The sequence below is a fragment of the Coregonus clupeaformis genome, chromosome 29 (genome assembly GCF_020615455.1).
Source record: "Coregonus clupeaformis isolate EN_2021a chromosome 29, ASM2061545v1, whole genome shotgun sequence".
NCBI classification, from domain to species: Eukaryota; Metazoa; Chordata; class Actinopteri; order Salmoniformes; family Salmonidae; genus Coregonus; species Coregonus clupeaformis.
In genome coordinates, this window is record NC_059220.1 from 24,468,471 (window position 1) to 24,494,317 (window position 25,847).

A 25,847-nucleotide genomic window follows, 5' to 3' on the forward strand; every position below is an offset into this window, starting at 1 on the left:
TTTGATAAGGGTATCTTAACATTTGCAAAATGGTCTGTAGATATATAGAGTTTTGTTGGTAAATGTGTTTTTGTGAGACAAGTATTTATGTAATTTGAAAGATGTCATTGAATACATTTTGTATCAAAGCAATTACAAATAATCCACAGGTTGCCACATAGAGTGTTGTTGTGATAACTGTATTTAGAGTTTTGCACATGTATCCGCAGTATTGAACAATGCTTGTTAGCAATAAATAAAAAACTGTAATAAACCAAAAACACGTTTTCTTATTTTTTTATTTCTAAAGCTTGGTGTAGTTTAGTGAAGATGCTAAATAAACAGTCATGCACTCTGGAGGATCCAAATTGGAATAGACAGACATGATCTTTAGAGTGCACAACGGCATTATCCCACCAACAGCCTCAGACCTGTCAATCCACACAGAGCACCTGAAAATACCACTCAGAAACATTTTATTTTGTGCAGTCATGCATCAGTCAGATACTATGATGACTATGACCAACTGGGGACATTTTATTTTGTTGGTCCCCACAAGGTCAAATGCTATTTCTAGGGGGTTCAGGATTAAGGTTAGAATGAGGTTTAGGGTTAGGAGCTAGGGTTATTTTTAATGTTAGGGTTAGGAGCTAGGGCTAGGTTTAGGGTTAAGGTTAGGTTTTTGGGTTAAGGTTAGGGTTAAGGTTAGGGTAAGAGTACGGGTTAGCGTTAGGTTTAGGGTTAGCGGAATTGTGTCCCCACAAGGTTAGCTGTACAAGACTGTGTGTGTGTGTGACAGAAAGATCATCAAACAACCAGTGATGTTATATAATTGCCCAATATGGCTAAATTAGAAGAGTTTAATAACCATTCATTTACTTTTGTTATAAAAAACTTCATTTAACATGTAGTGTCTTTGCATATGGCAACACTCATGAGACAAATGATTACAACTTGAATTCCTGGGCTGCCTTTGCTTTCATTTCACATATCCATTTCAGTGCATTTCTACATGGGGCATCGTTCCAAGTCTTCCTGGGATCCCAAGTCCTCATGGGATGGTTTTTGGAGTAAATGGCTGCACAATCCTCGTTATTCATAGCGTCGTTAGGCTCCCCATCTGCCCAGTACCTTGAACAAAGGTCAAGGTTCATTTTTAGACTACGTAATAGGTAATAAGACAGTAGTAATAGACAATGGTAATGCTAATATTTAGACAATCTGTCTATCTCCATACTTTGCCATAGCAGATAAGTTGAACCTATGTTATTCAGAGTCTATATGGCTCTGATGTTAATTAATAGGTAATAGGACAGTAGTAATAGTCAATGGTAATACTAGCTACATAACAAACCAATTCCAATAACTTGTGCAGCTCTTACCCCTGAGTCAGCTCAGTCCCATCAAGCCATGTCCAGGTCCCCTCTGTATCATCTTCCTCCTTCAGTCCTATCCAGAACCCTGTTAGGTGCCAGGATCCTGAGCTGTATCGTAATGCTTGTATTGCCTTATTGATAAACTCCTGAGAAAACACAAACACACAGACACACACAGAGAAAGAGAGAGAGTCATGCACAAACAAGCTGTTGAATTAGGTTGGTTAAATTATTAATAATGCCAAGTTTGGAACAGTACTTACTTTCCCACTACAATGCCCTCAGTCACACAAAATATGATAATAAACATCACGCTCCCAGTTACAGTAACAAGATTCACACTGACGGTATATGTCTTACCTGCTTCTCCCAGTTATCTACCACAACCAGGTCAGCTCCATAACTTAAACATTCTTTTCTGGCCTCTCCCCAGCTTCTAGACTCAATGGCATCAGAAATGGCAAAGTAGTAACACGTTGAGTTTAGCAGATCCCATCCTGGCAAACATAGGCCACAGCTTACCTCTGTAAAGACACATATTATGTTTGTTTTTACTAATCGGTAGATCAAATCCTAAATTGGGTGTCTCACAAAAAGTTATCTCACCAAGCGAAGATATTTGGGACTGCATCTGCGTCTTCTCCTTGCGAAGGCTCTCAATCTGCGCCTGAAAGTTATCGACGCTGGTCGTCTGTTGCTGTAATTCTATCTCTAGTTGGTGAAGGCTAGTGAGCTCTCTGTGTAACTTTCTCTGGGCCTCCTCTTTAGCATGAATCACATTGTTCTGGACGGCTCGGAGTTGCTCCAGCTCACTGCTGATCTGTGTCAAATTCCGATATAGTGGAAGATGACTCTCACTGACTTTATTACCTGTGGGGATCAAAGAGGGACCCAATATCACTAGGGAGAAAAAACACCTTTCATGAACAAAGTAGTACATTTACGTTTTTTCTTTGTAACCATGTACATTGAGGGTGAGAGATTACTATACTTAGTATTGAGACTTATCTTTGGACATGGTTACACTCACAGTATACTCCCAGGACAATGGCAACAATCAGTAGAAGAGCACTAAGTAGCCCCAAACATATTGTAACCAATCGGTACTGTGGAAAACTGGGCCCATCTCTTACTGTGAATGTGGACACTGAAAGGGATAATTTCCGTCAGTATCAGAGTGTAGAGGTTATAAACAAGTTATAAAGTCTACAAAATAGCAATGTTTTCACTGAATGATTTGAGTGAAACATTCCAGACAGCATACAAAAATGTCTGATTTGCACAAACTGGATCAGGGATACACTTTTAGAGGTGGGCAGTGTCAAAGTCCACATTGTCTCAAAGAGCTCTACCAAAGCCAAAACAAAAACATATAAAAACAAAAATGTACAGTCACAATACACTGAAGCAAAAGGTTAACACATTGACTTGATATCTAAATCATATTAGTTTATACTAGAAAAATGTTTTTGTTTACTGTACCTGCTTTCTGGTCTTGGTTATCATCTGTGTCTAACCAATTTTCTGTATATGTCTCTGAATTCGCCATTGAATTGTCTGCCTTGTTTAAAATGATCTGTTCCAGTCAGTGGGGATGGTTGTATCTCTCTATGGAGTTTGTTCAAACATTGTACTGTGTCAATATAGTGTGTGTGCTTGTTTGTGTGTCTGCATGTTTGTGTGTGTGTGTGTGTGTGTGTGTGTGTGTGTGTGTGTGTGTGTGTGTGTGTGTCTATTTGTGCAATGACAGGATTGACATCAGAGATACAGTATGTATGATCATAGAAAGGCTCTATACTGTAAAGGGGTTACCGTGATTTTGACAGTAGCTTACAGGCAGCTCGGTGACAAGTAAAATTATATATTTCATATCACAGCCAGTGGCGACCCGTCATTTTTGGGATGCCTGCTTTGCATGTTATTTTGGCATTAATGTGTGTCACATATCAGTTTGCAAACTATGTAAAAAAACAACAGCAATATATTTGAGTTAATAAAGCCGCATTCAAACTTGGTCTCTTTTTTGCTTTCTTGAGGAAGGCAGCTCCAAAATGCAGGTGTTTCAGCCTAGCTCTGTGCTTTCTGTGGTGGTTCTCTAGTTGCGCCGTGATTGGCTCAGTGTTCTGTCACTCATGGGGACACTACGTCACCGCCAAATCTAAGGGTAGAGCTTAAATATTCAAGCCCCTTGGGTGCTGCCATTGAGTTACATTAGAAATGCGCATCCAAGAAGGCTCAAGGTCATTGGCCACAGAAAAAATGACGTCAAATCATGTTATATCTACAGCAGCTGTAACGATCCCGGCAGTCTGAGTCGGGTCCTGTCTGTGGACTAGTTTTTCTGCTCGTGATCTCCAGTTTCCCGAGGGTTCTGGAACGCTCCGGGGAGCTCTCTTGATTTCCGCACCTGCATCCCATCAGCAATCTGCACACCTGGTCCTGATCATCACCCTTCTTAGGCTCTGGCCTAACATCCATTCCCTGCCGGATCGTTAGCCATGAACAGTAGGTTTACCAGAGTATCAGTCTTAGAGCTTCTAGCGTTAGTTTTGTTGTTTTGCACCTTGTTGGTTTGTTGTTTACTTACCTCCGTTTTGTTCCATCTGCAGTCACTCGTCCGGAACCTTCATCCAACCTCTGCCTGGTGGTCGGCGGCTGCCGAGCCATGATTGGATCAACCACTGCACCCCCAACAACTAACCAACGCCGCCCGCTCTGTTCCCTGGATTATTCAGCATCACTCTTGAATTTGTAAATAAACACTCACCTTCGTTTCAACTTACCTTGTCCTGGTCTGCTTCTGGGTTCTGGCTTTGTAACTCGTGACAGAACGATCCGGCCAGTAATGAACCCAGCGGACCTGGACTCTGTTCGCCATGCCATTTCCCATCAGGAGAAGATGTTGGGACAACATAGCACGGCACTACAGGAGATAGCGTTGTCTGTTCGGAACCTTTCTACCGGTCTGACGGAGGTCCAGAACCAGCGCAAGTTTCCGGTGGAGGATCCACTACCGGGTTTCACCCATCTCGCCTGCCGCGTCTGGAGCTGTGTCCTTCCGTGAGCCCAAGGTTCCGACGCCGGATAAATATGAGGGGGAGCTGGGAAGATGCCGTTCTTTCCTTATGCAGTGTGGGTTAGTGTTCGATCTACAGCCCTACTCTTATGCCACAGACAAGGCTAGGATAGCCTTTGTGATTGAGTTGCTGCGTGGTCGAGCGCTGGAGTGGGCTTCAGCCGTTTGGGAACGACAAGACCCCTGCATGGCTTCATACCAGGGGTTCACGGCCGAGATGAGGAAGCTCTTCGACCATTCCGTCCGAGGGAGGGACGCAGCTAGGCGCCTGTTTTCGCTTCACCAAGGAACTCGCAGCGTGGCCGACTTCGTGATCGAGTTCAAGACGTTGGCTGTGGAGAGTGGGTGGAATGAGGAGTCTCTGCAAGCGGCCTTTTACCAGGGTCTGTCGGAGCAGCTCAAGGATGAGTTGATCTCCTATCCGGAGCCTAGTGACCTGGACAGCTTGGTAGCCTTGTCTATTCGGGTGGATAATCGAGTCCGAGAGCGAAGGAGGGAGAAGCAGTGGGGTCCGTCCAATCGATCAGCTTCTCAGTTCCCAGTCGGGTCGGGTGGTGGACCAGAACACGTCGATCATTCTCCACCACAAGGGATTAGTGGAGAGGTCCTCTCTCCCGATTCTGAACCCATGCAAGTGGGGGCGGCACGGGTTAACCAAGGAGGAGCGTCAACATAGACGTAAGACCAACTGCTGCCTCTACTGTGGTAGCTCGGGACATTACATCTCCACTTGTTCCCGGCGGTCGTCAAACTGCCCGGCTCGCTAAAGTTGGGAGGACTTTTAGCGAGCCAGTTTCAACCTCTCAGTACCTCTGTCAGACCCCGTTTCCGGCTACCCTTGTGAACAGGAATCAGAGCTTAGCGATTAACGCTTTTATCGATTCAGGTGCCGATGGAAGCTTTCTTGATGCCGAGTTGGTGGAACAGCTGGGGCTTTCCAAGGAGCAATTGCCGGAAGCCATTGAAGCGACCACTCTGAACGGCAGTAGTCTGGCACGTATCACGATGAGGACTGAACCGGTTAAGATGCTGTTGTCGGGGAATCATTCGGAGATGATTTCATTCTTCATTCTGCCGTCTTCCCATGTTCCTCTGGTCCTTGGATACCCCTGGCTGAAGGAACACAATCCCACGTTCGATTGGGTGACGGGCAAGGTAACGAGTTGGAGCCTTGATTGTCATGCTAACTGTCTCAAGACTGCCTGTCCCCATTCGGTTCCCAGTCAGGTGATTGAGGCTAAACCCCCAGATTTGTCCCTGGTTCCCGAGACATATCACGATTTGGGGGAAGTGTTCAGTAAGCAGAAGGCTCTGTCACTCCCTCCCCACCGACCATATGATTGTGCCATCAACCTGTTCCCTGGAGCTGTCTACCCCAAGGGAAGGTTATACAGTATCTCCCGCCCTGAACGTGAGGCTTTGGAGACCTACATCAAGGAGTCCCTAGCTGCTGGTCTCGTTCGTCCCTCGTCATCACCCCCTGGGGGCAGGATTCTTCTTTGTGGGTAAGAAGGATGGCTCTCTTCGACCGTGTATTGATTATCGGGGGTTGAATGACATCACGGTCAAGAACAAGTATCCCCTGCCCTTGATGAGTTCTGCCTTCGACTCCTTACAGGGTGCTACGGTGTTCACCAAGCTAGACCTACGCAATGCGTATCACATGGTCCGGATCAGAGAGGGAGACGAGTGGTTGACGGGTTTCAATACACCGATGGGTCACTTCGAGTATCAGGTGATGCCGTTTGGACTGACCAATGCTCCAGCGGTATTCCAGAGTATGGTGAACGACGTCCTGAGAGATATGATCGGTCTCTTTGTGTTTGTTTACCTGGATGACATTCTGATCTTCTCGAAGGAACCTTCCGACCACGTCCAGCATGTCCGGCAGGTTCTGCAGCGATTGTTGGAGAATCGCCTGTTCGTGAAGGCCGAGAAGTGCGAGTTTCACGCCCACACGACATCCTTTCTCGGGTACATCATCTCCAGGGGAGAGATTAGGATGGACCAGGAGAAGGTTAGAGCGGTTCTGGAATGGGCCCAGCCCGGTACGAGATTGCAGCTCCAGAGATTTTTGGGGTTTGCGAATTTCTACCGCAGATTCATCCGGGATTACAGCCGTGTGGCCGCTCCGTTAACGGCCTTGACTTCCAGTATCAGGAGCTTCAAGTGGAATCCGGAGGCGGATCGAGCGTTTCTGGATTTGAAGAGGCGATTCACCAACGCACCGATTCTCTCTCAACCGGACACGGCCCGTCAGTTCAGTCGTTGAAGTGGGACGCGTCTGATGTGGGAGTTGGCGCCATCCTGTCGCAGCGATGCTCCATGGACAGTAAACTCCATCCCTGCGCCTACTACTCTCGTCGCCTTTCGCCTGCGGAGAGGAATTACGATGTGGGTAACCGGGAGCTTCTCGCGGTGAAACTTGCCTTGGAGGAGTGGCGCCACTGGTTGGAGGGGGCGGAGCAGCCGTTTATTGTCTGGACTGACCACAAGAATCTTGCTTACGTGCAATCGGCTAGACGTCTCAACTCCCGTCAGGCCAGGTGGTCGTTGTTTTTCGGACGATTCAATTTTTCCCCTGACGTTCCGACCTGGATCTAAGAACGGCAAGGCGGACGCCTTGTCTCGGATGTTCTCCAAGACGGAGGAGAGTGGGTCCAAGACCGAGACAATTCTCCCCCGGAACTGCGTCGTGGGAGCTGTTAGGTGGAAGATTGAGGAGGAGGTGATGGCGGCTCTTCGGACGCAGCCCGGTCCCGTAACGGTCCACCCGGTCGGTTGTTTGTGCCTGAGTCGGTTCGTCCTGCGGTCCTCAAATGGTCCCACGCCAGCAAGATGGCTTGTCACCCTGGCGTGGCTCGGACGATGGCGTTTCTTCGCAGACGCTTTTTGGTGGCCTGCCATGGCCGAGGATACTCGGGGTTATGTTGCTGCCTGTCCAGTGTGTGCGCAGAATAAGAGTACCAATCGGCCCAGCTCTGGACTACTTCACCCCCTTCCTATTCCCCGCGACCATGGTCGCATCTGGCCCTGGACTTTGTCTCTGGGTTGCCCGCTTCTGAGGGGAACACGGTCGTTCTGACTATCGTGGACAGATTCAGCAAGTTCGCCCACTTTGTGCCAATTGCCAAGCTTCCCTCTGCCTCGGAGACGTCCGAGATCCTGGTTAGGGAGGTTTTCAGGGTCCACGGGTTGCCCAGTGATATCGTTTCCGACCGTGGCCCTCAGTTTACCTCTGCTGTCTGGAAGTCCTTCTGTTTGGCCATTGGAGCTACAGTCAGTCTCACATCTGGTTTTCACCCCCAATCTAATGGTCAGGCGGAGAGAGCCAACCAGAAGATGGAATCCACGCTACGCTGCCTGGCCTCTTCCAACCCCACCTCCTGGGTCTCTCAGTTGCCTTGGGTTGAGTATGCCCACAATACTCTCCCTACATCTGCCACTGGGATGTCTCCCTTCCAGTGCCTGTATGGCTACCAACCTCCCTTGTTCCCTTCTCAGGAGAAGGAGCTCTCAGTGCCTTCTGTTCAGGCCCATATTCGTCGTTGCCACCGGACCTGGCATCGGGCCAGAAAGGCACTCCTTAGAGTTTCGGACCGGTATCAGCTCCAGGCGAATCGTCGCCGGATCCCCGCTCCCACCTACACCATCGGAGATAGGGTCTGGTTGGCCACACGGGATCTTCCTTTACGGACTGAGTCTAGGAAGTTGTTACCGAAGTTCATTGGTCCGTTTGTGGTGGAGAAGGTGATCAATCCGGTGGCAGTTCGACTCAAACTCCCGAGGACGCTCAGAGTCCATCCCACCTTTCATGTCTCCTGCCTCAAGCCTGTTTTCCTCAGTCCTCTGTTGCCTCCTCCGCCTCCTCCTCCTCCTCCTCGGATGATCGGAGGTGGTCCTGCCTACACGGTGCGACGCATCATGGATTCCAGACGGCGGGGCCGGGGTTTCCAGTATCTCGTGGACTGGGAGGGGTATGGTCCTGAAGAGAGGAGTTGGATTCCGCGGCGACAGATCCTAGATGCTGACCTCATCCGTGACTTCTACCGCCTCCATCCTGGCGCTCCGGGGAGTCCGCCCGGTGGCGTTCGTCGGAGGGGGGGTACTGTAACGATCCCGGCAGTCTGAGTCGGGTCCTGTCTGTGGACTAGTTTTTCTGCTCGTGATCTCCAGTTTCCCGAGGGTTCTGGAACGCTCCGGGGAGCTCTCTTGATTTCCGCACCTGCATCCCATCAGCAATCTGCACACCTGGTCCTGATCATCACCCTTCTTAGGCTCTGGCCTAACATCCATTCCCTGCCGGATCGTTAGCCATGAACAGTAGGTTTACCAGAGTATCAGTCTTAGAGCTTCTAGCGTTAGTTTTGTTGTTTTGCACCTTGTTGGTTTGTTGTTTACTTACCTCCGTTTTGTTCCATCTGCAGTCACTCGTCCGGAACCTTCATCCAACCTCTGCCTGGTGGTCGGCGGCTGCCGAGCCATGATTGGATCAACCACTGCACCCCCAACAACTAACCAACGCCGCCCGCTCTGTTCCCTGGATTATTCAGCATCACTCTTGAATTTGTAAATAAACACTCACCTTCGTTTCAACTTACCTTGTCCTGGTCTGCTTCTGGGTTCTGGCTTTGTAACTCGTGACAGCAGCTTTGATTGGACTGATCATGTCAACATCATACTTTCAAAGTCTTGTCACGCCCTGGCTCTGGGGACTCTGTTATGTTGAGCCAGGGTGTGTAGAGTCTATGTTTTGTGTTTCTATGTTCAGGATCTAGTTGATGTGTTTCTATGTTGGCCGGGGTGGTTCTCAATCAGAGGCAACGTGAATCAGCTGTTGCTTGTTGTCTCTGATTGGGAACCATACTTAGGTAGTCGTTTGGCATTTGTGTGGTGTGGTATCTTGTTCCGTGTTGGTTTGTGTATGTACCCAAGGACTTCACGTATTGTTTTGTTGTTTTTGTTCGTGTGGTGAAATATAAATAAAATATGTTCGCATTCCACGCTGCGCATTGGCCCGTTTCTTCAAATGACGATCGTGACAAGTCTTAGCTAGCAAGCTAGCAATCATCATCATGAATCAAGTCGACAATCTACTAGCAAATCCTTTTTAGTCATATGAAGAGAAATAATGAAGAGAAATTATAGATAAAACGTATCGGTGCTCATCGGCCATTGGATATAAACATTACACAACAAGTTGGGAAATCACAAATTCAACACTGAGTGGTTTGGAAGGAATCAATGGCTAACTGCAAGCATTGCAAAGCAATCACTATCCTGCTATTCAGTGGAGTAGGTGTGTGGTCCCAAGTGTGGGTTTAAGGGTCTCTTTTTCAAGCTTGAAAGGATAAACATTCAACATTGGCCATTGTGTGAATCCAGCATGACTTCTTCCGCGCTCAAAACAACTGGAAACTCAGAACTGGGAAATCGGATTTCAGTGAGTTCAAGACAACTGGGAACTCTGAAAGAAATTAGCTCCGAATGGGAAAATACACTTTGAACGGTCATCCAACTCGAAATTGCAAGTCGGGAACTCAGGCCTCTTTCTAGAGCTCCGACCTGAAGATCACTGACATCATCATGATTCAACCTTGTTTTTTTTAGAGTTCCCAGTTGTCTTGAAAGCACCATAAATCCAGAGAATGCCAGATTTTGATGATAAAGTTTGATTACTAAATTTGCTCACGAAGGACCACCGCACCACCTTCCTGTTCAAGTGAGCATAGCACAACAAGGTGATTCCAAAAATGTATTGTATACTGCTGCATAAATGATGTAATATGCCAGGGAGATATGTATACTTTAGCTAAGAAAGTAATACTAAGTGTATGTTGTGTAGTAAGCTGTTAGTAGCCCATATGCCTCACCCTAATAATTTGGTACGGTTTCCCCTCCTAACTTCGCCTACTATTCTGACTTGGTGGTGCACATGTAGAGAAATGTAATCATCTAATATTGTGAGAGCTTTCATTGTCTGCTTATATTCCCCCTTTATTTATCCTACGGTTCTGACTTGGTGTACAGCAGGGAGAATACTGTAAGAATGGCCCATGTTCTGAATTCTGTCGCTGTACATTTCAAAAGTGCTGAACAAATAGTTAAATTGACTACGTCTGTCCTAGCTCGCTCATTAACGTCTTAATCGAAATTACGAATTGCCTCTTATCTGCTCGTCGTCCCCTTATGCCATAGTTTGTACATCTCAATTGTCAGTAGAAACCACATTTGTTTAAGCAAGTCAGCCATATCAGCTATGTTTTCTTAAAAGGCAGTAAACGAGGCTGAATTAACTGTTTCACTGCCAGACAAGGCTCAGCTGATAGCCAGGTGTAGCAGTGGTAAGGTGTTGGGACTGCTGTTGGTACTCTGCTGTTGGGACAGCTTTATGTAGGCCCTAACAGTGTGTGGGCACCGTTTCTCACCGTTATAGTGCAGTTAACGTATTGTTTAGTGTTGTGTTGTGTAGTGGGTTTGCTGGCATGAATCTAAAACAAAAAAAATGTACGTTTACATAAGTATTCAGACCCTTTCCTCAGTACTTTGTTGAAGCACCCTTGGCAGCGATTATAGCATCGATTCTTCTTGGGTATGACGCTACAAGCTTGGCACACCTGTATTCGGGGAGTTTCTCCCATTGTTCTCTGCAGATCCTCTCAAGCTTTGTCAGGTTGGATGGGGAGCGTTGCTGCACAGCTATTTTCAGGTCTCTCCAGAGACGTTCGATCGGGTTCAAGTCCGGGCTCTGGCTGGGCCACTCAAGGACATTCAGAGACTTGTCCCGAAGGCACTCCTGCGTTGTCTTGGCTGTGTGCTTAGGGTCGTTGTCCTGTTGGAAGGTGAACCTTCGCCCCAGTCTGATGACCTGAGCGCTCTGGAGCAGGTTTTCATCAAGGATCTCTCTGTACTTTGCTCCGTTCATCTTTCCCTCGACCCTGACTAGTCTCCCAGTCCCTGCTGCTGAAAAACACCCCCACAGCATCATGCTGCCACCACCATGCTTCACCGTAGGGATGGTGCCAGGTTTCCTCCAGACGTGACGCTTGGTATTCAGGCCAAAGAGTTTAATCTTGGTTTCATCAGACCAGATAATTCTGTTTCTCATGGTCTGAGAGTCCTTCAGGTGCCTTTTGGCAAACTCCAAGCGGGCTGTGGAGTGGCCACTCTACCATAAAGGCCTGATTGATGGAGTGCTGCAGAGATCTCCACAGAGGAACTCTGGAGCTCTGTCAGAGTGACCATCGGGTTCTTGGTCACCTCCCTGACCAAGGCCCTTCTCCCCTGATTGCTCAGTTTGGCCGGGCGGCCAGCTCTAGGTAGAGTCTTGGTAGTTCCAAACTTCTTCCATTTAAGAATGATGGAGGCCACTGTGTTCTTGGGGACCTTCAATGCTGTAGACATGTTTTGGTACCCTCCCCCAGATCTGTGCCTCGACACAATCCTGTCTCGGAGCTCTACGGACAATTTATTCGACCTCATGGCTTGGTTTTTGCTCTGACATGCACTGTCAACTGTGGGACCTTATATAGACAGGTGTGTACCTTTCCAAATCATGTCCAATCAATTGAATTTACCACAAGTGGACTCCAATCAAGTTGTAGACATATCTCAAGGATGATCAATGGAAACAGGATGCACCTGAGCTAAATTTTGATTCTCATAGCAAAGGGTCTGAATACTTAAATAAGGTGTTTCCAGGTTTTTTTCCCAATAGATTTACAAAAAAATCTAAAAAACGGTTTTTGCTCTGTCATTATGGGGTATTGTGTGTAGATTGATGAGGAATTTATTTTATTTAATCCATTTTAGAATAAGGCTGTAAGGTAACAAAATGTTGAAAAGGTCAAGGGGTCTGAATACTTTCCGAATGCACTGTACATATGTAGGGAATCAGTTGCTGTAAGATATGACAATGGATTCTCTATATGCAGAAAGATGTGTGATGGATGGTATTGTAAAGTAACAAATGTAATGTTTGATACATTTATTTGCAGGATCCAGAAAAGAGACCCACAGCTGATGAGATTCTGGACCAGCCAATCATCTCCTGCCGCAGGCAGTGAGTCTGGTGAAGGGGGAGAAAATGTGATGGGATGTCTGAAAGATATGGCCTAAATGGAGAAGATGATGTGATTGCTTAAATATAGGTGTAGTAAGAGACATCATCAAAACAGCTGTTTTATTCGACTAAATTACATTTTGTTTTGTTTCAGGGAGCTTGAGGATAGAGTAGCCTTGCTGAACTCAGCAATGAAAAAACCCAAGTATGTTCAAAACATTCACCTAATCATGCAAATGTGGTATTTGTAAATGTATATATTTTTATTAAGTTATTTTGTGACTTGTCCATAGGTTGAGCACAACGACTGAGAGCCCTGTTGCTGTAGTGACAACACGCTCTAGGGAGGTGTATTTCTAGGGAGGAGGAAAGTTCACACCTCAGAAATTGGACGCCTTTAAAGGTGGCAGCAGTGCCCAGCATGTGTGTGCAGGGGAGACCCACTTTGCTGTGGTTACCGTGGAGAAAGAGCTTTACACTTTGGCTGTGAGTACCATGTTGTTCCTTTAAGTTCAAGGCAGAAAACACATTTCAAGCACTTTAAAGTTGTTTTTGTGCCCTTTTGATGTCATGGTTTCATTTTAGAGTGTCCAAGGTGGGGCCAAGATGGTGGGCCAGTTGGGCCATGGGGACCAGGCCTCGTACCGGCAGCCACGCAAGGTGGAGAGGCTGCAGGGAAAGGCCATCCGTCAGGTCGCTTGTGGAGCTGATTTCACTGCTTGTGTCAGTGGTGAGTGGTGTGTCTGTGTGGAGCACTACTTCTGTGCCAGTAGAATAGGATCTTTACAGTTGGAGGGCTCCATTTTTGTCTTTTTACAACACAGATAAACAATTCAGACAGCAATTTGCAACCTCATGCCATAAATTAAGATTTGGTCTAGTTTGACAACATGCTGTTGATGTGTTTAGTTTCAGATGAGGACCAGATGTACATGTTTGGTTCTGACTACTATGGCTGTATAGGAGTGGAGAACGAGCAGGGCAGGGAGGTCCTAGAGCCCGTGCTGTTGGAGTTCTTTGAGGAGTGGCCTGTCAGGCAGGTGTCCTGTGGAGACAGCCATGTGGTGGTGCGGACCCACAGGGGAGACATCTACTCCTGGGGCTGTGGAGAGCATGGTATGTACCAGAGCAGTGTATACTGAGCTACAGAGCAGTACTGTATGTCTGATGGAGCTATGATGATGCAGAACATAATTAATTTATGAAGTTGGCCTTTTCCTCAGGGCGTCTTGGCCTGGACTGTGAGGATGACTTTAACTCCCCCATGCAAGTAAGATCCTGCACTCTAGTTTTCAGCAGAGAGCTTGAACACATATAATTTAATTCTGCTCATGGGGAAAGGGGCAATGACGTCTCAATTTTATCGTCCAGACAAATGAATGAAAATGTGTTTGAATCCACCATTTAAATCGATAGGAAGCATAATGTTTTGTATCGTCTGGCATTCACAGGTGGAGATACCCAAAGGAGCCATTATCTCCTCTGTGTCCTGTGGCCTTGACGGAACCTTCTTCCTGACAGAATCTGGCAAAGTCTTGGCCTGTGGGAACAACGATCTGAACAAGCTGGGTCTAAACCTGGGAGTCTCTGGCCTCAAAAATCTTCCTGGAGAGGTACAGCATCACATTCGACATACTAGGATCCACTCACAGGCTCTTCTCATTGCTTTAAAATAAGGAATAACGCAATTAATGGTGGAGAATTTAAGTTTTCCTCCTTCTCCAATGTCAGGCCTACCAGGGGATACCATACACCACCACACTCACTCTGGTCAAGCAGCTGGCCATGTATAAGATCCAAGTAATTTCCGCTGGGAAGACCCACACTGCTGCCATCGACGGTACAGCGACCAGACTCTCCTCTCTTTTTCTGAGCCCCCAATTGAAGGAAATATAATCTTATATCAAGACATGGTTCTGACTGTACTCTGACCTTGCAGAGTGGGGGCGGCTGATGACCTTTGGGTGCAACAAGTACGGTCAGCTTGGTGTGAAGGACTTCAAGAAGCACCAGGGCATCCAGCTCTTGTTGGGGTCTTTTGGGGGGAAGGTGGTCAGCAAAGTGTCCTGCGGAGATGGCTTCACCATCGCAGCCACAGAGGGTCAGAAAAACAACTAAACTTGAACATTCTCTGTTGTATCATGTTGTTGAATATGCTGTTTAATGTGTATGTTCAACTTAGAGTTGTGGTGCTTGTTTTTTTCTTCGCTTTATTCTGTTAGCTGGGAGTCCTCTGCTCTGACCTACATAACTAGGACTCAAAATAATGGAGAATACCGGTAGTACTGGTAGATTCCCTGTTTAGGTGCTGGAAGGATATAGGCTAATTGTCTGTGGATCAATAGATTATTTCTCTCTCATCCTTTCAGACAATCAGATCTTTGCCTGGGGAAACGCAGGAAACGGACGCCTGGGAATGCCCGCTGATAAGGGGTTCGGCACGATTTGCCCTGCTTTACCACAACCCATTTTCGGCTCCCTCCACCATGTGCCAGACCTCTCCTGTCGCGGCTGGCACACTATTCTAATCATAGGTTAGCCACTAGCCACTTACCTCTGTTCTAACACCATCTAATCATTTCTTGAAAAATTCAGTTGAGATTGATTGATTCTGTTCCCTGTTTACAGAAAAGGTTCTCAACTCTAAATCCGCTCAAACAGCAGTGGACTTTCAATGGCCATGGGCTCTCTGGTTACTTTATCATTAAATTCACAATCTGAACAGGTCAATAGTTTTATACCAGTGTGGTACTGTACTGACCACATGGTGTGTCCTGGTGTTTGTCGGTTCACGCTGGGCCAGGCGTCTCCCTCCACTGTGGATCTGGAGAGTGAGCCAGGCTCAGAGACAGGGCTACGTGAAGGGCGATTGGGGGGCACTAAGGAGGCCGACACAGACGAGCGGCACATCGAGACCTCCATGATGTCTCTGACGGACCAGACTGGCGACAGCTCTTGCCCCTTCTGGCTGCGCCAGGTTTGTACTCAAAACCACAAAGCATAATGAAAGCCTAAACAGAGAGGGTTACGGCCACTGAATGTTGGTGTCCCTCCCTGTCCATCCTCCCTAACAGGAGCTACAGGATGCAGAGTTCATCCCAATGCCAGAGGATTCCAGAGGCTGCATACCTGGCCCACTGGCTCCTTCGTTCTCCGAGAGCGTCACACTGCCCTACGATGAGCTGCAGGAGCTGAAGGCTGCAGCCGCTGCTGCCGCCACTGAGAAAGGCCTCTCGGTAATGACCAACGCATTTCTGTAGTCTCGACACCTGACTACATCCCCATGCTAATGTCTCAACCTAACCATGTGTTATTTCTTTAGACCGCTCGTATGGGCTGTGACAGGGTCAACAGGTTGGAGGAGGCAGGAACCTGTAAGAAAGGGGAGGCGCCAACTTGCTGCAGAGCAAGCAATGAGGTAGCAGAGGTACAGTTGAAGTTGGAAGTTTACAGACACCTTAGCCAAATACATTCAAACTCAGTTTTTCACAATTCCTGACATTTAATCCTAGTAAAATGTCTCTGTCTTAGGTCAGTTAGGATCACCACTTTATTTTAAGAATGTGAAATGTCAGAATAATAGTAGAGAGAATGATTTATTTCAGCTTTTATTTCTTTCATGACATTCCCAGTGGGTCAGAAGTTTACATACACTCAATTAGTATTTGGTAGCATTGCCTTTAAATTGTTTAACTTGGGTCAAACGTTTCGGGTAGCCTTCCACAAGCTTCCCACAATAAGTTGGGTGAATTTTGGCCCATTACTCCTGACAGAGCTGGTGTAACTGAGTCAGGTTTGTAGGTGTCAGGGCGACGTGTATGCTCTAGGCGAAGTCAAGAGCAGGACACCGAGCTACTGGCAGAACTTTTACTAGATACTAGTGCAACAAAAACAAAGTACACTGGCAACCTCGAACAGCGAGGGAAAATAACAAAACCCGCACACAAGGGCAACTGCCGCAAAGACCAAAACAATAACGCACAATACACAATGAGACACAGAGGGTATTAAAGGGAACACAATCAAACATAATGGGAAACAGGTGTACACAATAAAGACTAAACAAGACAAACACCGAAACATCGATCGGCAGCAGCTAGTACTCCGGGGATGACGAACGCCGAAGCCTGCCCGAGCAAGGAGGAGGAGCAGCCTTGGCTGAATCCGTGACAGTACCCCCCCCTTGACATGCGGCTCCAGCCGTGCGCCGACCCCGGCCTCGGGGACGGCCAGGAGGACGCGGAGCAGGGCGAGTCGGATGACTCCGGTGGAAATCCCTCAACATGGAGGGATCTAGGATGTCCCTCCTAGGGACCCAGCACCGTTCCTCCGGACCGTACCCCTCCCACTCCACGAGATACTGCAGGCCCCCCATCCGACGCCTCGTATCCAAGATGGAACGGACTGAGTACGCCGGAGCCCCCTCGATGTCCAGCGGGGGCGGAGGAGCCTCTCGTACCTCACTCTCCTGGAGTGGACCAGCTACTACCGGCCTGAGGAGAGACACATGGAACGAGGGGTTAATGCGGTAATTAATGGGCAGTTGTAACCTATAACATACCTCGTTCAATCTCCTCAGGACTTTAAATGGCCCCACAAACTGCCGATCCAGCTTCCGGCAGGGCAGGCGAAGGGGCAGGTTTCGGGTCGAGAGCCAGACCCGATCTCCCGGTGCATACACCGGAGCCTCACTGCGGTGGCGATCGGCACTCGCTTTTTGCCATCTGATCACTCGCTGTAGATGGACATGCGCAGCGTTCCAGGTTTCCTCCGAGCGCCGAAACCACTCGTCCACTGCAGGGGCCTCGATCTGGCTCTGATGCCAAGGTGCCAGGACCGGCTGATAACCTAGCACACACTGAAAAGGCGTAAGGTTAGCTGAGGAGTGGCGAAGTGAGTTTTGGGCGATTTCTGCCCAGGGGACATATTCCGACCACTCCCCCTGCCGGTCCTGGCAATAGGACCTCAGAAACCTACCCACATCCTGATTCACTCTCTCCACCTGCCCGTTACTCTCGGGGTGAAACCCTGAGGTAAGGCTAATCGAGACCCCCAGGCGTTCCATAAACGCCCTCCAGACTCTAGAGGTGAACTGGGGACCCCAATCAGACACTATATCCTCAGGTACCCCGTAGTGCCGGAAGACGTGCGTAAACAGGGCGTCAGCAGTTTGTAGGGCTGTAGGGAGACCTGGCATAGGAATGAGACGGCAGGCCTTTGAAAACCGATCCACAACGACCAAGATCGTCGTATTCCCCTGGGAGGGGGGAAGGTCCGTGACGAAATCCACTGAGAGGTGAGACCACGGTCGTTGTGGAACGGGTAGGGGTTGTAATTTCCCTCTGGGTAGGTGTCTAGGCGCCTTACACTGAGCGCACACCGAGCAGGAGGAAACGTAAACCCTCACGTCCTTAGCCAAAGTGGGCCACCAGTACTTTCCACTAAGGCAGTGCACTGTCCGTCCAATACCAGGATGGCCAGAGGAAGGTGACATGTGAGCCCAATATATTAATCGATCACGAACCTCGAGCGGCACGTACTTCCGACCCTCTGGACACTGTGGGGGAGTAGGATCGGTACGTAATGCCCGCTCGATGTCCGCATCAACCTCCCATACCACCGGTGCCACCAGACAAGACTCCGGAAGTATGGGAGTAGGCTCAATGGACCTCTCCTCTGTGTCATATAGTCGGGACAGGGCGTCTGCCTTAGCGTTCTGTGACCCTGGTCTATAGGTGAGCGTACACACAAATCGGGTGAAAAACTTAGCCCACCTAGCCTGGCGAGGGTTCAGCCTCCTCGCCGCCCGGATGTACTCCAGGTTACGATGGTCAGTCAAAATGAGAAAAGGGTGTTTAGCCCCCTCAAGCCAATGCCTCCACACCTTCAGGGCTTGCACCACAGCCAACAGCTCCCTGTCCCCCACATCATAATTGCGCTCCGCCGGACTGAGCTTCTTAGAAAAGAATGCACAGGGGCGGAGTTTAGGTGGCGTACCCGAGCGCTGAGACAGTACAGCACCGATCCCAGCCTCGGACGCATCCACCTCAACTTGGAACGCCAAAGAGGGATCCGGATGCGCCAGCACCGGAGCCGAGGTAAACAGGTCCTTCAGATGCCCAAAAGCTCTGTCCGCCTCAGCCGACCACTGCAGACGCACCGGACCCCCCTTTAGCAGAGAGGTAATGGGAGCTGCTACCTGCCCAAAGCCCCGGATAAACCTTCGGTAGTAATTGGCAAAACCCAAAAACCACTGCACCTCCTTCACCGTGGAGGGAGTCGGCCAATTGCGCACGGCTGAAACACGGTCAATCTCCATCTCCACCCCTGACGCGGACAACCGGTGTCCACGGAGCAATCAGATCCGTCATACTAGCAATCAGAGGGAGTGGATAGCTATGGTGGGGGGAAAAAAGTATTTAGTCAGCCACCAATTGTGCAAGTTCTCCCACTTAAAAAGATGAGAGAGGCCTGTAATTTTCATCATAGGTACACGTCAACTATGACAGACAAATTGAGAAAAAAATTTCCAGAAAATCACATTGTAGGATTTTTTAGGAATTTATTTGCAAATTATGGTGGAAAATAAGTATTTGGTCACCTACAAAACAAGCAAGATTTCTGGCTCTCACAGACCTGTAACTTCTTCTTTAAGAGGCTCCTCTGTCCTCCACTCGTTACCTGTATTAATGGCACCTGTTTGAACTTGTTATCAGTATAAAAGACACCTGTCCACAACCTCAAACAGTCACACTCCAAACTCCACTATGGCCAAGACCAAAGAGCTGTCAAAGGACACCAGAAACAAAATTGTAGACCTGCACCAGGCTGGGAAGACTGAATCTGCAATAGGTAAGCAGCTTGGTTTGAAGAAATCAACTGTGGGAGCAATTATTAGGAAATGGAAGACATACAAGACCACTGATAATCTCCCTCGATCTGGGGCTCCACGCAAGATCTCACCCCGTGGGGTCAAAATGATCACAAGAACGGTGAGCAAAAATCCCAGAACCACACGGGGGGACCTAGTGAATGACCTGCAGAGAGCTGGGACCAAAGTAACAAAGCCTACCATCAGTAACACACTACGCCGCCAGGGACTCAAATCCTGCAGTGCCAGACGTGTCCCCCTGCTTAAGCCAGTACATGTCCAGGCCCGTCTGAAGTTTGCAAGAGTGCATTTGGATGATCCAGAAGAGGATTGGGAGAATGTCATATAGTCAGATGAAACCAAAATAGAACTTTTTGGTAAAAACTCAACTCGTCGTGTTTGGAGGACAAACAATGCTGAGTTGCATCCAAAGAACACCATACCTACTGTGAAGCATGGGGGTGGAAACATCATGCTTTGGGGCTGTTTTTCTGCAAAGGGACCAGGACGACTGATCCGTGTAAAGGAAAGAATGAATGGGGCCATGTATCGTGAGATTTTGAGTGAAAACCTCCTTCCATCAGCAAGGGCATTGAAGATGAAACGTGGCTGGGTCTTTCAGCATGACAATGATCCCAAACACACCGCCCGGGCAACGAAGGAGTGGCTTCGTAAGAAGCATTTCAAGGTCCTGGAGTGGCCTAGCCAGTCTCCAGATCTCAACCCCATAGAAAATCTTTGGAGGGAGTTGAAAGTCCGTGTTGCCCAGCGACAGCCCCAAAACATCACTGCTCTAGAGGAGATCTGCATGGAGGAATGGGCCAAAATACCAGCAACAGTGTGTGAAAACCTTATGAAGACTTACAGAAAACGTTTGACCTGTGTCATTGCCAACAAAGGGTATATAACAAACTATTGAGAAACTTTTGTTATTGACCAAATACTTATTTTCCACCATAATTTGCAAATAAATTCATAAAAAATCCTACAATGTGATTTTCTGGGACTTGCACAATTGGTGGCTGACTAAATACTTTTTTCCCCCACTGTATATTTGATGGTGATCTGATTGAGACCACGGTAGTCAATACACGGGCGTAAACCCCCATCTTTCTTCTTCACAAAAAAGAAACTTGAGGACGCAGGGGAAGTGGACGGCCATATGTATCCCTGTCTCAGCGATTCAGCGACATATGTTTCCATAGCCGCCGTCTCCTACTGAGACAGAGGATACACATGGCTACGTGGAAGCGCAGCGCCTACTTGAAGGTTTATCGCACAATCCCCCTGTCGATGGGGTGGTAATTGAGTCGCCTGAGAGCCAAATCGGCATATTCAGGTGGAATGTGCATGGTGGGAACTTGGTTCGGACTTTCCACTGTCGTGGCCCCTACGGAAACACCCACACACCTCCCGACACACTGATCAGACCATCCCTTGAGAGCCCTCTGTTGCCATGAAATGTTGGGGTCATGAGACGTCAACCAGGGAAGCCCCAACACCACGGGAAACGCAGGAGAGTCAATCAAATACAACGGAATTATCTCCTCATGGCCCTCCTGCGTTTTCATCCTGAGCGGCGCTGTGACCTCCCTAATCAACCCAGACCCCAAAGGGCGACTATCTAGGGCATGGATAGGGAAGGGCACCTCCACTGGAACTATAGGAATCCCTAACTTATGGGTGAAATGGCGGTCGATAAAATTCCCAGCTGCGCCTGATTCGACTAGCGCCTTATGCTGGGAATGAGGAGAAACCTCGGGAAACACAACTTTAATACACATATGCGCAACAGGGAGCTCTGGGTGAGTTGGGCGCCTACTCACCTGGAATGACTCATCAGAGCGCGGCCTACTTCCTCGATTCCGAGGAGACCCTCCCCAGCACCGACCAGCAGTGTGTCCTCTGCGGCCACAGTTGGTGCAGGTGACGGCCTCTCTCCTGGTCTCTCTCCTAGTACCAGCACCTCCGAGCTCATTCGGGGTCGGCTCGGAAGTGCTGGGGGATGGAATGGACGGCCCCGAGTCCGGACGTCCGCGGGTAGCCAACAGGGTGTCCAGGCGAATCGACATGTCCACCAGTTGATCGAAGGTTAGGTTGGTGTCCCTGCAGGCCAATTCCCGACGCACGTCCTCCCTCAGGCTACATCTGTAGTGGTCGATGAGGGCCCTCTCATTCCATCCCGCGTTGGCAGCCAGTGTCCGGAAGTCCAGTGTGAACTCCTGCGCGCTCCTCCTCCCCTGTCGAAGGTGGAATAGACGTTCACCCGCCGCCTTACCCTCTGGTGGATGATCGAATACTGCCCTGAAGCGGCGGGTGAACTCCGCATAGTTGACTGTGTCGGCGTCTATTCCCCCCCACTCGGCGTTGGCCCACTCCAGCGCCTTGCCGGACAGACAGGAGATGAGGGCGGACACGCTCTCGTATCCCGAGGGCGCCGGGTGGATGGTTGCCAGGTAGAGTTCCACCTGGAGCAGGAAACCCTGACACCCAGCAGCTGTGCCATCATAAGCCCTTGGGAGCGAGAGCCGAATCCCACTGGACCCCGGAGATGAAGCGATGGGCATAGCTGATGGTGGTGGTATCGTCGGAGGAGGTGTAGACCAACTTCTTCTTTCCCATCGCTCCACGGTTTTCACCACATGTTCCATGGCGGTTCCGAGGGCCTGGATCATAGCCGCTTGTTGTTCTACGCGCTCTTCTATTGATCCAGCTGGCACCACCGCTCCTGCTGACTCCATGTCTAATAGGTGCGTTATTCTGTCAGGGCGACGTGTATGCGGTAGGCGAAGTCAAGAGCAGGACACCGAGCTACTGGCAGAACTTTTACTAGATACAGTGCAACAAAACAAAGTACACTGGCAACCTCGAACAGCGAGGGAAAATAACAAAACCCGCACACAAGGGCAACTGCCGCAAAGACCAAAACAATAACGTACAATACACAATGAGACACAGAGGGTATTAAAGGGAACACAATCAAACATAATGGGAAACAGGTGTACACAATAAAGACTAAACAAGACAAACACCGGAACATCGATCGGCAGCAGCTAGTACTACGGGGACGACGAACGCCGAAGCCTGCCCGAGCAAGGAGGAGGAGCAGCCTCGGCTGAATCCGTGACAGTAGGCCTCCTTGCTCACACATGCTTTTTCAGTTTTGCCCACACATTTTCTATAGGATTGAGGTCAGGGCTTTGTGATGGCCACTCCAACACCTTGACTTTGTTGTCCTTAAGCCATTTTGCCACAACTTTGGAAGTATGCTTGGGGTCATTGTCCATTTGGAAGGCCTATTTGCGACCAAGCTTTAACTTTCTGACTGATGTCTTGAGATGTTGCTTCTATATATCCACATAATTTTCCTTCCTCATGATGCCATCTATTTTGTGACGTGCACCAGTCCCTCCTGCAGCAAAGCACTCCCACAGCATGCTTCACGGTTTGGATGGTGTTCTTCGGCTTGAAAGCTACCCCCTTTTTCCTCCAAACATAAAGATGGTCATTATGGCCAAACAGTTCTATTTTTGTTTAATCAGACCAGAGGACATTTCTCCAAAAAGTACAATCTTTGTCCCCATGTGCAGTTGCAAACCGTAGTCTGGCTTTTTTATGGCGGTTTTGGAGCAGTGGCTTCTTCCTTGCTGAGCGGCCTTTCATGTTATGTCGATATAGGACTCGTTTTACTGTGGATATAGATACTTTTGTACCTGTTTCCTCCAGCATCTTCACAAGGTCCTTTGCTGTTGTTCTGGGATTGGTTTGCACTTTTCGCACCAAAGTACGTTAATCTCTAGGAGACAGAACGCGTCTCCTTCCTGAGCGGTATGACGGCTGCGTGGTCCCATGGTGTTTATACTTGCGTACTATTGTTTGTACAGATGAATGTGGTACCTTCATGTGTTTGGAAATTGCTCCCAAGGATGAACCAGACTTGTGGAGGTCTACAATTTTTTATTCTGAGGTTTTAATGACTCCAACCTAAGTGTATGTAAACTTCCGACTTCAACTGTATGTGCAAGATAACCCCTTACACACATTGTAACTGTAAATTGTTCTGTGTTTCTCTGTAGTTGTTGCCATTTTCTTTTACAGTTGCGAGAGAAAGTCAATCGTTAAGAGGCAACGATCCAGTTGTTACAGAAGCAGGTAAGCATTACTTACTATAGACTAGTGGTGCGCAGGTCAGCTGTTTGTTCACCTGCACCCGCCCACAATTGCTAATAATCCATCCGCAACCTTCCGACTACATCTGATAAAGTGAAAATCTGAGGCCCCGCACCTGACCCTAACCCACAAATATCTAAAATGCACTGTAGGCTACAGGTCAGAGAAGGCAGAACAATTTTTACATGGGGTGGAGGATTGTTTTTTGCCTAATTTAAATATGTTTCTGCTTATAATTTCCGACATTTTCGTAGGCTATTTGTTAGTCAACATGTCTGTAATTAGATACATGCAGCTTCTCCTCTGTCATTACATGTTGCCCTTGAAGACTAAATAAAGCCTTGCTCACCAGAATAATGTCATAAATGGTAGAATGAATGCTTCAATCTAGTTGACATTGGTAAAGTTTTCTGTCATCTCTGCTTCTTTCGCAGAGCAAACCAAACATGTTTCTGATAAGATTTCAGTCCCGCTTGGATGCATATTTTATGTTGTTGAAATACTATCAACTTGTATGATGATGATTAAGATAGGACCTCTACAGACTGTCCCTAACTGCACATTCGCATTCTTTCAAGATGCTGAAAGAAAGAGATCGTATTTCTCCACTCCTGTTAATATTAAGACTATGTGAGAGGTTATATACCTACACAGTAGGCTACAGTTCCCTTGACGTGCCATAGGCCTATTTGAAGTCCCGTCTTGTGACTGTCGAATTTGTATACCACCTCACAATCAGCACATATAACATAGGCACTACTATCATCCTCTTTTACATCTTTCCCAAACCTGACTTTTCTGGCACCTCCCTTCTCTTTATTTTCAACTCTCCATTTCACAGCTTTTCTCTTATTGAATTAAACTCTGACATTGGCCTTTTTGTCTCAGTGGATCGACATTAAAGTTTTCTGCCCATTCCCAAAAGCTTTTGGTTTTGGCGTGTAGGCTATATGGCACGCGTAAAGTTAGACCCTAAAGCTTAGGCTTACACACTAATGCCAGATAGCCTAAAAAGAATGAAAGAAAAACCTCAATGTAGCCTATAGACCTAGATCACAGGAGGTTAGTGGCACCTTAATTGGGGAGGATGGGCTCTTGGTAATGGCTGGAGCGGAATTAGTGGAATGTTGTCAAATACATCAAACACATGGTTTCCATGTGTTTGATGGCATTCCATTGACTCCGTTCCAGCCATTATTATGAGCCGTCCTCCCCTCAGCAGCCTCCACTGGCCTAGATATAAATTGCACAAGAATTATACATTTATTGATTTGTTTCTGTATTTTCTCTTTATTCAACCCAGCACCTGTAGTGATCCCTGTAAGCAAACTTGTGTAGTAACACTGTGATTCGAGTCCCTATTCTAGAAATGTGTAAAACCGATGAACTCCATTGCTATGCAGACAGATAAGTGTTATCAAGTGTTGTTCTCTTTGATAACAGTTCAGTGACCAGCTCAAAGAGAACGAGAGACTCTGGACAGCAATCAACCGTCTGACCCTGCGAGAGGCAGGAACTGAAAAAAACAGCAACCACCAATCCGGTCACAGGCCTGTGGAGGGACAGGGAGGAGCCTCCAACCATGATGGGGACAGATCTGCAGGGGCAAATCCGTGAGCAAAAAACTGCGTCTGTCCTACCCTATGGCAATGAGTGGCGGTGGCTCTGTGCAATTGAGTCCATCCAAACAGGTCCTGTAGATGGAGTGGCTAGACCATAGACCGAGGAGGAATATGTTAGCAAGCCAGTTCCATTGGTGAATGGCAGGGAGAAGTAAGTGTAAGGAATTACAAAAGGGATGAGTAGTCTGAGAATCAATTGTGTTCTCCTTAGCTAGGAACAGCTAGCTGATACTGCTTATTAGCAACAGCCACAGGTTGAAGAAAAATGGATGCCCACTGACCTCATCCGCATGGAAGAGAAGTCTCCAGTTTTGAGGGAGTGTGTAATTGGCATGCTGACTGTATGAATGTCTACCAGAGCTGTTGCCAGATAATTGAATGTTAATTTCTCTACCATAAGCCGTATCCAATGTTGTTTTAGAGAATTTGGCAGTACGTCCAACCGGCCTCACAACCGCAGACCATGTGTAACCACGCCAGCCCAGGATCTCCACTTCCGGCTTCTTCACCTTAGGGATCGTCTAAGGACCAGCCACCCGGACAGCTGATGAAACTGTGGGTATGCACAACCAAAGGATTTCTGCACAAACTGTCAGAGGAAAGCTCATCTTCGTGCTCGTCGTCCTCACCAGGGTCTTGACCTGACTGCAGTTCGACGTTGTGACCGACTTCAGTGGGCAAATGCTCACCT

At 48.1% G+C, this 25,847-nt stretch overlaps 2 protein-coding genes and 1 long non-coding RNA gene across 4 annotated transcripts; 2 read left to right on the forward strand and 1 right to left on the reverse strand.

Annotated features, from left to right (window-relative positions):
* Positions 1 to 798: 798 nt before the first annotated feature.
* On the reverse strand, positions 799 to 2,994 carry LOC123480956 (C-type lectin domain family 4 member G-like). Of its 2 annotated transcripts, none has more exons than XM_041855135.2 (6): positions 2,838 to 2,994; positions 2,386 to 2,502; positions 1,962 to 2,225; positions 1,716 to 1,879; positions 1,362 to 1,501; positions 799 to 1,099 (listed from the first exon to the last, which is right to left on the reverse strand). In XM_041855135.2, exons 1-6 carry the CDS (start codon positions 2,902 to 2,904, stop codon positions 1,087 to 1,089), a joined length of 765 nt encoding a protein of 254 aa, XP_041711069.1. In that variant the 5' UTR covers positions 2,905 to 2,994; the 3' UTR covers positions 799 to 1,086. The 2 variants fall into 2 exon arrangements, with proteins under 2 accessions (XP_041711069.1, XP_041711066.1); XM_041855132.2 differs by having other exon boundaries at positions 799 to 1,110; positions 2,838 to 2,975.
* Positions 2,995 to 12,301: 9,307 nt separating this feature from the next.
* On the forward strand, positions 12,302 to 15,253 carry LOC121544468 (serine/threonine-protein kinase Nek9-like). The gene is given in 14 exon segments (XM_045209059.1): positions 12,302 to 12,316; positions 12,429 to 12,493; positions 12,648 to 12,698; positions 12,787 to 12,979; positions 13,079 to 13,223; positions 13,409 to 13,609; positions 13,717 to 13,763; positions 13,945 to 14,106; positions 14,225 to 14,333; positions 14,433 to 14,594; positions 14,863 to 15,027; positions 15,122 to 15,139; positions 15,142 to 15,185; positions 15,227 to 15,253. Coding segments are annotated over 14 exon segments (1,404 nt in total).
* A 580-nt stretch (positions 15,254 to 15,833) lies between these two features.
* On the forward strand, positions 15,834 to 25,440 carry LOC121544454. The gene is made up of 3 exons (XR_005996122.1): positions 15,834 to 15,920; positions 23,441 to 23,516; positions 24,978 to 25,440. It is a non-coding gene; the product is annotated as an uncharacterized LOC121544454 (long non-coding RNA).
* Positions 25,441 to 25,847: the final 407 nt, after the last annotated feature.